The following is a 12042-nucleotide window of genomic DNA, read 5'->3' as shown; positions in this document are numbered from 1 at the left end:
CTGGGAACACATGGATTCTGGCCATGGGCTTGATATTGTTCCAGCCCAGTGTTACTATGTGAATCTAAAGGGGGGCAGAGAGCATTTTATGAGACCCTCATTAATAAAAATAATTAACCAACGCTGCCATAAATATTCATATTCAAGAGAATGGTCTAAATTCACAGAATATTTTTCCTGAAACGAACACTTATGGCTTTTGAATGCATAAGACTAATGGGACTGAATCAAACAGACATTGCAGGGAACATACACTTTCTAATTAGATGTCAATTAATTATAGGAAAAGGGCTGCTCTACAGTGTTTGACAAGTTGGCCTGGGTCAATGATCTCTATCCTTTTCATGACCTTTTTCACAGTCAAATTTTAATCCAAACTTAAGTCCATCTCACCCAGTTGGTGTGGCTCAGTGGTTGAGCACTGACCTATGAACCAGGAAGTCACGGTTCAATTCCCAGTCAGGGCACATGCTTGGGTTTCAGGCTCGATCCCCATTGTAGGGCATGCAGGAAACAGCCAGTCAATGATTTTCTCTCATCAGTGATGTTTTATTTCTCTCCCCCCTCCCTTCCTTTCTCTGAAATCAATGAAAATATATTTAAAACACACACACATACACACACACACACGAACAAAAAAAACTTAAGTCCATCTCATTGCTTATTGTAAAAGAATGGATTCCAAATTAATTAGCAAAGATGCTATAAAAGAAGACACATAGATCCTCTTGCATTCAACGTCTGAAGGAGCTGTCTCTCGGGCCGCACTCAGAGGAAGATGCAGGCCCAGCCCACGTGATCTGTAGCCCGTGGTCAATATTCCATCATATATCAAGCGTCTCAAGTTCATAGACACCAAACTGGTCGTGTATGTAGCAGGGGAGATGTCAGCAATTCCTGAGTTTCCTCCTTTTGGGGGGTTCCATAGTTACCATCTTGAATCCAGGAATGGGGCCAAGCTGGGAATGGAGAACGTCCACAGGCCCCCACACACCTGGATGGAAGCCACGCACACCTGGATGGAAGGTGCTCTGTGCAGACACCTGAGAAGCTGTCATAACATCTGCCTCAGCAGCAGTGCATCCGCCCCACGTAGCACCCATCTGCAATCAAGACATGGAGGAGGAAAGAGAGTCCATTGGCACACTTTGGTTTTCCCATGGTGCATCCCTGTGAGCAGCCCAGGCACATTCATGAATTGCTGCATGAGAGAGGAGCCACCACTCTGAGTGGCCAGGGCAGCCATCACTCTCCTGGCTCTTCCCCTGGGACAGGAGGGCATCCCCACCACCCTAAGGTGCAGAGTTACTCATGCCTTTTGCCTGCTGAGTGTCCGTTGTGCCCAGGACAACCTCCACCCGTATCCCTTTGACCCTCTCAATCCCAGCCTCTTCATGACCCCAACCCCATCCTCCCTCCGCTGCACTCATTTCTCAAAAACAGGCTCACATACCACACTGCTAAGAAGGAGAGGAACGCGAGCACCATCACAACAGCCACGGAGCCCAGCCCAACGCCTACCATCTGCTGCAGCGTGAGTGATGAATCTGTGGGACAAAACCACACACTGAGCCCACAGTGCCCGGATCACGCCCGCCCAGAAGGCGCACACCCACCTGTGCTCACCCCGTTTTAACCCCAAACTTGGCTCCATGTAACAAACCATCCCTGAAATGCCCAGAGAGCTTCCTGCCCCCTGGTTGGCCCCGAGGATGCAGGGCCTCAGGAAAACAGCCCCAGGGTATTTCTGAAAAGGAGGCATAAAACCAGGCCACACTCAAGTCACAGGGGAGGAAAAGACGGACCTTGGAGAGCATACAAATGCAGCACACTGTGTGCTTTGGTTGGTCCTCTCTCAAGTCAATTACTTATGGTTAGACTTATGGGCAGTTTTCCTTTGCATTGAGGAAGAAGTCGTTTCAACATCACTTGGATTTTTTGCTCGAAAAATGATAGCTCCAATAGTTGAATAGAGCAAATAAATCCTGTCTGTTGGTAGAGGTATCTCTCATTTTCCCTACGCATCAGCAAGAGTGGTACCTCCCTGTTCTGCTCAGGTTCCCCTGGGGACAAAATAAGAACATTGATGTAAAAGCTCTTTAAAAGACGTTAATATTTCTATTTGGGGTGCATCACATGCCAACTTCCAGGAGATCCCTGGTTATAAACTGGAAAAGACCCACATGTGAGGTACACATTTGGGCCCAGTAACTGTCATGTTCTAAACTAGTGGCCATGTTTTAATTTGCAAGCACTTATTTAGCACTTACTACATGCCAGACCCTGTTCTAATTACTTCCCCTAACCACCCAGTGGGTACTATTTTTTCACAGCAGCACCTAGACTAGCCTGTAAATAAATGGGAGAAAACGGTGTACACCAGGGGCCCAGAATTTGTGAGGCCATCTAGACCTCTGCCAATCACAATTATGAAGGTTTTATTTTATTTTTTAAATATATTTTTTATTTCAGAGGGGAAGGGAGGGGAAGAGAGAGAGAGAAACATTAATGATGAGAGAGACTCATTGATCGGCTGCCTCATGCTCGCCCCACACTGGGGATCGAGCCCACAACCCAAGCATATGCCCTGACCAGGAATCGAACTGTGACCTCCTGGTTCATAAGTCCATGCTCAACCACTGAGCCACACCGGCTGGGCTAGGCTTATATCTTGATATAAATCTTATCTGGATTAATTTGACAAGTACACCCCTACTATGCTTTGTTTTTCATCAAACTGTACTTCTGGTTCCCTATTAATCATTCAACCCAATTCCATAAATTCTGATTAAGCACCTAATGTGTGCTGGGTACTACTCCAGTTCTTCAAATGGTCTCCCTCCAGGGTAGGAAATCTGGTAAGAAAAGACAAGTGTACCATTGCTCTAAAGCAGGGGTGGGGAACATCTGGCCTGCGGGCCATATAAGGCCCATGAAATCATTTAGTCTAGCCTGCCAAGGCATTAGGGGTGAGTTAATTGTTTGACCACATATAGCAGGCTCTTTTTTAAGTTGGTAATTTTGTATGGCTCTTGAATGATGTTATAAATACCCAAATGGCCCTTGGCAGAAAAAAGGTTCCCTACCCCTGCTCTAAAGTATGGCAGAATGGCTAAAGAGAGGAAGCGATAGAGATCCTGTCCCATCGAGCAAATAAAAAAAGCTTCAGGAAGAAGGTGGCACTTGATTTAAATCTTGAAGAACAGGTGGGACTGTAATAAGGAGAGATTACTGGAAGGGTATAGGGCAATCCAGATGGAAGTAAGCATGTAATCGTATGAGCAAGACATTAAGGAGAGAAGGCAGGGGCCATATCCTGCGAGGACTGATATATAAGTTTGCGTGAAGAAGAATGAGAGATGCAATTAGAAAGGTACGTTGGTGTCACACTGAGGCTTGGAAATAAAACTAAAAAGTCATGGAGAACTATGGAAAACTGTCAGGGGAAATAATAAAATCAGAGCTGAAGTCTAGAAATATGAGTCAGGTGGTGGCGCGCAGGCTAGGGAGAAGAGGGAAACCCTGAACACTTGTGATGGGAAATGAGATAGGAGGCTTTACCAGTCGTCCATGCTAGGAAGTGAACACAGAGATGAAAATCAGAGAGGCATGCCCAGTCGTGCAAAATGTGGGCAGAAAGAGAAAGAGGAGAAGTGACTGACTCAGAGGTTTCTGTCTGCAACTGAAGAATGTTCCCTGATTGCAGTTTATCATTTCCTATGTATTAAATGACCTCGCTTTGCGACTCAAGAAATCAGACTCACAGTCCTTTGTGGCTGGAAGGGATCGCAGAGATCTTGGGAAGAGGCCACCGAGAATCAGCCAAGTTAAATATCATTTCAAGCCATTCGGCTGATTAGTAGCAGATCTCGGGCAAGGAAGCCCAGGCCTTTGCGTTTCCCATCAAACCCACTGCTGGTTCCCTGGTAACCATCACAAAGCCTTTTTACGGGCAATTTGCGAAAGGTAAACATCATAATTCATGACTGGGCAAAGGAAAGAATGGGCCTTTTGCTTGGCATGAGCGAAATGGAACAATTTCTCCTTTTCACAGAAGAGATTGCCAGAGCTTAGTGTACAACACAGGTTAATTATGTACATAGAAAAATATGTGCTAGCATTCCCCTCGGAATTTCAACATACCCATGGGTGTTCTATTACCTCCAGATCTTTCCAGTAGTTTGAATTCAAAGGTTCAAACTCGCTTTCAGTGTTGGTCCTTAATTTGAGAGGCGGGGGCGGGGGGGGGGGGGGGGGGGGGACCGCCAAATGCCCCTTAAATATTTTCCATATTCCAAGCAAAGTCCTTCCTGTTAACTATCATAGTAGAATGCAGCCAGCTCGTTGGCCATTCTTCTACCCAGTTTGAGTGTTTGCCAATCACAGTTGCTGAAAGCAGTGGCATCTGGAAGTTATCAATTCTATGTCTGTCTGGGATACTTGCACATCTCTATTCTTCTGAAAAAAGCACCTCTTTTCCTTGTGGCCACTCCATTCCCACCCTTAGCGCTTCAGGGAATGGACTGGCAGAGAAATGTCCCAGTGTTGAATGTCTGGCTGTTTCCTGTGGCTTTCATTCAACTCCAAGAAAGGGAGCTTAGCCTGTCTGCACCCAGAAAGGAATAGCACACATCTTTGTTAAGCAAGGTCCTCACTTACTATGCTGAGTGAAATAAGTCCCACAAAGAAGGACAAATTCTATACGAGCTCCCTTTTATGTAGAATCTAATGAAGCCGAATTCATCAAAACAGAGAGTAGAATGGTAGTTGCCAGGGGGTGGGGGAAATGGGGAGATGTTGATGTAAGGGTACAAACTTCCAGTTATGAGATGTTCTGGGGATCTACTGCATGGCATGGTGACCATCGTTAACAATACTGTGTTGTAAACTGGAAAGTTGCTGGGAGAGTAGATTATAGATATATATATATATGGTTATTTTGTGAGATGATGGAGGTGTTAAGTAACCTTATTGGGGTAGTCATTTCATAATACACACGTATACCAAATTATACACATTATACACCTCAAACTTATACGATGTCATGCCAATTATATATCCATTCTATCTCAATAAAGCTGGAGATGAGAGAGCAAGAGAGAAACCTTCACTCTCTGGCCATCCATAAGCCAAGATGGCTCGTGGTCAGGTACTACCCCTCCCAACTGAAAAACCAAGTCCTCCACCCTTAGTGAAATTGGTATGAGCAGAGACAAAAAGAGGAGAAATAAGCTGAGGGGATGAGCAGACAAATGAAGAAAGCCTAATTCCCCAGGTCCCTCTCAAGCATTTCCTGCTAAGTCCCCTCTAATGACAGGGTAGGAATCCCCCTGAAAGCAAGGTTACCTCCCCTCTTCCTCACCACCCCAGCCTCTTGTTGTATGCTGCTCTGAAGTAAGGGACAGGATGCAAGGGGTTAAACTGATACTGCGGGCTACGGGCAGAATTCCTCAGGAAGATGCTAGGACTCGTAAACCACAGGGAAAGGGTCCAGATTCAAAGGTCGTAAACTTGACAAGATTTCTGGTACTAGCTATAAACTAATGGAATTCTGGGAATCAAGTCCCCTGGCTGGCTGCTGGGGAAATCCCAGCCTGGCAAACAAGGACCTGTCATGGCTTAATCCCTAAGGCAAGTCCCCGCCTGGATAAGTGCGTGTAGGAAGCAGATTTAAACTGTACAGCACTCAGCGAGCTCCTCCCAGCTCATCCCTTCGATGTGGCTTCGGAGGAAATAGACAAGGCTACTCCCCACCAGGCAGACCCAGGAAAAGACCGAGGCAGCCCAACCGACTGATCAAGTGACCCATTCTGCGGCCAGGGCAAGGGTTGCTTGCTTTTCCTCCCCAACATGAGGTGGTCATTGTTCTAGGCCCCCTGACCAGTGCACAGTACTGTAGTTTTTCTTCCTTTCTAAGTGAAAGTACTTATTGTTTTTCCTTTCATATTATAGACTGTGGTTTGAGAATGGCAGCCGTTTCGTCATGGATTGCTAAACAGATCGTGAGAAGCACATCTGGATTTGATCAAGAGGAACGGAACCATGCCCGGGAATCTTGGTCTTGGAGCTGGAGGCAGTCAGAGACCCCCGTTTGAGTTATCTCCCACTAGGGTGCCACTTGTGGTTGTATGGCGGATCATTCCATTTCCTTAATGGAAGATGTCTTTCTTAATGGTATGTGTGTATGTATGTGTACATGCAAAGCGGCCAAATGGCTGAAAGCAATGGGCTGCTGTAGCTCTTTGTTGTCGTCTGCCAACATGTTTTTCTGTGCCTCTTTTCTGATGAGGATCATGTCCCCCTCCTACTGCAACGCTGATGGGGTTGTCTATCACATCGATCTGCCCCCAACCAGTCATATGAGTAAGCCCCAAACCCAAGACAGACCAATCATCGTACCCCATTCCTGTTTACAGTGACTCATCCAACAGACAGTCACATACCCGAGGAGAAAAGGCGTTCCCTGAACTGAGGAACTTTCTGTGCCTACTGAGGTTGCTAAGGTGTGGTAGCTGGGGCCCATCCCTCCCTACCACATGGCTTATAGTCGAAGAAAATGATGCCAACTCACACTTAGAAACAGAGCAGAGACAAGAGACAGAAAGAGAGAATCCCATGCATGGTGCTGAGTCCCAAGTCCCAGTTCCTGGGGTCCTGGGGATGCTGCTCTTATGGGAATTCCATAAACTCCCCCCCTTAGACTCCCCTTCTTTTCAGCTTTCTGCTTAAGCTACTATGAGATGGGTTTCTGTCACCTGTGACCATTTCAAAAGAAATCTCATTAACATACACGTGATGCTGCAGACTGGACATAGAGATGAGGACAGCGTTCGTAGCAGAAAAGGGTTTTACCTTTCACCTGAGCCCAAACTGCACAGGAGCATCTTCTCACCTGTAACGGCAAACACAGCAACATGTTTAAGCAGATGGCACAAGCTGTCCGTCAGCACACCTCACTCTCCAAGTTTCAGCTCTTAACTTGAACTAGAACATCTTTGAAGTCTCATCTAGCTCCAACATATTACATCTCAGCCATGTGATCACCAGGTGTTCAGGGGACTGGCAAGTGACCCCAGGGATCACTTCGATAGCTTTCCATAGATCTCAGAAAGCACACCCTGTGGGTAAACAATAGGAATGGCAATAAGTTTCATTCCCCTTGTCAGCGCTGAGCAACTGGCACTGACCCACAGGAGAATGATGTTGAAAAGATTCTGAGGTCAGATCCAGGCTCAGCAAGAAGTTTTGATGCACGTGATAGGCAAGACTACTAGAACTCCTGGCACATAATAATACTTTGCCTATAATGATGACACTTATCTGGCAACCACATTTGCCCAAGCAGTAGCCAAGAACCAGGAAGAAAGGGAAAAGAACATGTATGGTCCAACCTAGGTTGAGCCAGTGGTTGAGCGTCGACCTATGAACCAGATCACAGTTTGATTCTCGGTCAGGGCACATGCACAGGTTGCAGGCTCCATCCCAAGTAAAGGGTGTGTAGGAGGCAGTCGCTCAATGATTCTCTTTCATCATTGATGTTTCTCTCTCTCTCTTTTCCTCTCTAAAAGCAATAAAAATATATTTTAAAAAATTATTAAGATGGTACATTTTATTTTACCACAACTAAAATTAAATATTTTTTAAAATCACTACTATAATGTTCTGGAATTAGACGGTGGTGGGGGTTGCACAAGCTTGTGAATACACTAAAAACCACAGAATTTCACACTTTAACTGGGTAAATTATATGGTATGTGAATTTTATATCAACAAAGCAGTTTAAAAATGAGTAAGTCACTACTGATTTTAATATGACTATAACACTAATATATTTTAAACCCCTGGGGTAAGTAGTTGCGATTCAAATATGCAAGTCCACATATACATTTTTCAAAGCCCCTCATCTCCTTTAGCATCCCTAAAAACAGGCACATGTTCCACTCAGCTGTATGAAAAGGAGGTAACAATGACATCACAGGAAAGCTTCCTATTAACTAAAATTTTTATCCTAACCTCCCACTTTATTCCCTCTGTCATAGACTGAATGTTTGTCCCCCACAATTCATCTGTTGAGCCCTAACCCCAATGTGATGATATTTGGAGGTAGGGCCTTTGAAACTTACAGAGTTCAACCATCACAATGTTTATTCCAGAAGACCTTCCATCCCTGGCTGACTGATCCAGGTCATTATATTTATTTATTATGTGATGAGTATTCAGTTCTACGTCTCATGAAAGAACCACATCTGGGAGAACACAGCCTTTCTAAGGACAGGGGAGAGGAGAGTGGGGCCTGTGCAATAGCCACAGACATGATGGACAGTAGGGCAGGACTGAGCTTAATGTGCCCTCCCCCCTGCTTCCGGGAGAATGAGGGGAGGCTGCAGCCTGGCAGGAGAAGGGGGAAGTGACAAGAGATCTAGAAATTCCTCTCCAACTCGGGCTTCTGCAATGCACTTGAATGAGGGCATCTGTGAAGGTCAGAGGAAGATCCAAAACCAGATCAGTCCAAACGCAGGTCCAACCAGGTCCTCCAGGAAGTTGAGACTATCACCCTCCATAGAGGTTTCACCTGCCCGTCCTTTACCAAGGCCAAGTGTTCAACACATTCTTATGGTTATTATGCGCAGTGTCCATCTCAAACACTGGAAAAACAAATGTTCAACCATTCAAATTTCACGTGAAGAAGAAAACAGTTCATAAGAGCTTTTAAAGAAATATACCTTATTCCACTCGCTTGTGATTCGTAATATAATGCAATAATCATTCCCTGTTTTCAAGGGTGCATTATAATATTTCCCGTAATACAGCCTGTCTCCAATGGAGATCTCCATGGCATCATCTGGAACATGTCTGGCCAGTAGTTCTGCAGCCACATAGCCATCAGTATCAGAAGCATTGCTAAAGAATGAGGTCGCCCCTTCAGAGTCACAAGAAAATGTGCTTTGGAGGGCCAGGGGAACCACCAACACCTGATAGGAACTGGAAGGAAAAAGAAAATGTCTATCAGACTCTTGCTTAAGGAGTCATTCATTCATTCATTCATTCATTCATAGTTGTTAAGCACTTGCAATGAGATAAGCACTTTTCTGAGCACTGGAGCTACAACACTGGACAGAAAAAAGTCCTTGCCCATGTGAGATTTAGTCTGACTGCTCCAACAGTGAAAAGAACTCCAGTTTTAACCTACAGCGTTATTGCCAGATGACACTGGGCGAGGGATGTCATGTTCTGGCTACCGATGGACACCAAGGACATCTTTAGCTGAGAGAAGTGTTTGTACACATCACCGCCCTGGACATACAAGCCATAAAGTTGATCCGATCAGTGATTTTTCATGTGGGCAGATAAAGCCCAGCTGTGGGAAGGGTTTAGTCGTCACGTGGAGGCTGGCTGTCCACAAGAGTTAATGTACTAAGTCTGCAAAAAGGCTCCAGGAAATCACATGGTAACCGAACATGGAATTCATGTGACTTACATTCCCTGCAGCTCACAGACTGATAGCAAAGTTCATGTGAAATCAATGAGAAGAAGGGCGAGCACAGTCACCATGGCTTCATCTCATCTGACAACATCCTGAAACAACCAGACTGGCCAGATGTCACATGTGTATTGTAAAACCGTTCCCTCACTGTGGGCACAGAAACGCGTGAGCAATCAGGTGTCATTTTGTCATGTGTATTTTTATTTATCCCCCCAAATAGAAAACCTGTCAGTGAAAGGAAGTCTAAGAATAAAATTTCACTGAGAATGAATCACGCCTTCCCTTTCGTTGCCCTCTCCTCAGTACATATCACCTGACTCTGGTGCAGTAATTGTTTGAACATCTGCTTTCTCGATCAGGCTTGAGGGCAGGTATTTGAATGATTTACTCTCATATCTTTGCAACTCCTTACCCCGGTCTTTGGCTGTGACTGACTCCCCACTAATGTTTCCTGAGTTAAAGCTTCAGTAAAGAGAGAAAAACATGCATCAGCATCAGATATGATTAGGGTAATTTCCAAAAGTCATTAGGCCACATAATTCTGTTTTACCCATAAATGCACACTTCCTGTTCCACATTCATAATGCCCCATCTCCTGCTTGCTAAAGGCCCATGAGTCACTGGGCTAAGGAAAGGGAGCCCTCCCCCACAGCAGGTGTTGGGTTTGGAAAGTCTCCATTCCAAACATCAGAGGTGTCCTCAGGGCCCTGATTTCCACAAAGTGTGGGTTCACTTTCGGGCCAAGTGTTTTCTACGAAAGGGACAAGCTAAAGCCTGCAGGGCAATGAGGTGTCACTGTCATCACCAGTAAACATTTACTCAGCACCCACTGGCTACAAGGAAACACCTGTCACACTCACTTTCCTGGGGACTTGAAGGTTTCCCAGGGAATCATGGCTGCAGGGGAAAAAGTAAAAGTTGCCGCAGCTCCATCCTGCCCATAAGCGTATCTTCAAATCCCTCTCATCTTTCCACACAGGTGGTGCTGCTCAAGTGCAAAGTCAAGGTTCTCCTGAACTATTTGACTGTGCATTGTCCATTGAAGGCACTATTCAGGTGGCAGAAAGCAGTCTCCCCAGTTAGCATGGTCATAATCACCCGAGCTGCTTGGTAATTATACAAACTTCTAGCCCCCCTGCCAGCACTACTGGTCAAAATCTCCAGGAGTTTCCCTCAGTGGGTAGAGCATTGGCCAGCGGACCAAAGGGTCTCGGGTTCAATTCCTAGTCAAGGGCACATACCTCAGTTGCAGGTTTGGTCCCCAGTCCTGATTGGGGTGCATATAAGAGGCAACCAGTCAATGTGTCTCTCATGTTGATGTTTCTCTCTCTCTCTCTCTCTCTCTCTCTCTCTCTCTCTCTCTCCCTCCCCCTGCACCTCAGTCCTCCCTCCCACTCTCTCTCTAAAGATCAATGGGAAAAAAATATCCTTGGGTGAGGATTAAAAAAAATCTCCAGGAGTTGACTCTGAGAATTTGTCTTGCTACTAACACCATCCAGGTGACTCCTGTCATCTGGCAAGTGTGGGAGACACCACCATTGAGAGAGCCCAGGAACAGGCCGCATCATCTACCCCAGGTCACCAAGCTAAGGAAGAAAGCCTCCGTCCCAGAGCCCCTGCTCCACCATGTGCCCCCAGCCACTGCCCTTTATCAATAATGCATCGCACACTGGCAAAGCTGCTACTCCCAGCTCAGATCAGACACAGCAGTCAGGCGGAGGACACCACCCCACTGGCCTGCTGGTAACTAGCCCTGATGATATTTGGGGAGCAGTTGGGGCTGTTTGGAACAGGACTGTTCTGGAAGGACTTTTCCCCTCTTTCTCAGCACACCCTCCCTTGAGTCACTGGAAGGACTTTTCCCCTCTTTGTCATCACCACCCTCCTTTGAATGACTCACAGATCTCCACTTCCTGTTTTGGAGGCACGGGCCTGCACAAGCCATAAGGGTAGACTGTTATTTGGCTTTTCTTTTTGCCTTGCATCATTATTTGTTCCAAATATCACATTTTCTCTTGCAAATGCTCTCAGGTAGTGGTGTCACAACTTCTGTTGCCTTCATAACAACAGAATTACAGTGCATTCCAGTCACTTGTCAGGAATCAAGAAACAGAACAATCTAGGCAACATCCATCCCTGGAAAGACCTTTGAGCATTTATTGAACATAAACTAATGGGAAGACAGAAGAAGTCTAAGTTTCATTATCAATGGACACACAAGTGTCCCCAGGTGTTCTTTTTTATAGTATCTCATGCTTGGATTGGACTGACGGGTCAAGAGAGATAAAGCCATGTCCGTTAGGTCAAGCATGGCGAGGTATTGTTATCTCCTTGAGGTATGCCTGTGAGGCAGTTGCTCATCTCTCCAGGCAAACCTCTATCTTCCTCTCTTAAAAAGGGGATAATTCTGCTTTCGTGACCCTATCATGACCTTTGTAAATAAAATGCTTAATTGAACACAATGTAGTCCTCCAACTGAGGTAAATTAATTCCATCCTACTACTATCTGGGATTCCAGAAGCAGTCATTAACTATGTGGTATTTTGCCCATAACTCAA

The 12042-nt window shown here is 45.6% G+C and overlaps 1 protein-coding gene across 1 annotated transcript in view; it reads right to left on the bottom strand.

Moving 5' to 3' along the window:
- Positions 1–643: 643 nt before the first annotated feature.
- SUSD1 (sushi domain containing 1) overlaps positions 644–12042 on the bottom strand; it is a 65193-nt gene continuing 53794 nt past the window's right edge. The window contains exons 14-17 of the mRNA XM_006088097.3: positions 8724–8982; positions 6853–6892; positions 1454–1547; positions 644–1103 (exon numbers count right to left, since the gene is read on the bottom strand). Of these exons, the coding sequence (XP_006088159.1) occupies position 1103; positions 1454–1547; positions 6853–6892; positions 8724–8982 (394 nt within the window). The 3' untranslated portion in view covers positions 644–1102. The remainder of the gene's footprint in view (positions 1104–1453; positions 1548–6852; positions 6893–8723; positions 8983–12042) is intronic.

The sequence above is a fragment of the Myotis lucifugus genome, unplaced genomic scaffold (assembly GCF_000147115.1).
Source record: "Myotis lucifugus unplaced genomic scaffold, Myoluc2.0 scaffold_43, whole genome shotgun sequence".
NCBI lineage: Eukaryota > Metazoa > Chordata > Mammalia > Chiroptera > Vespertilionidae > Myotis > Myotis lucifugus.
The sequence above is the reverse complement of the archived record's forward strand: the minus strand, read 5'-3'. Positions and strand labels throughout refer to the sequence as shown.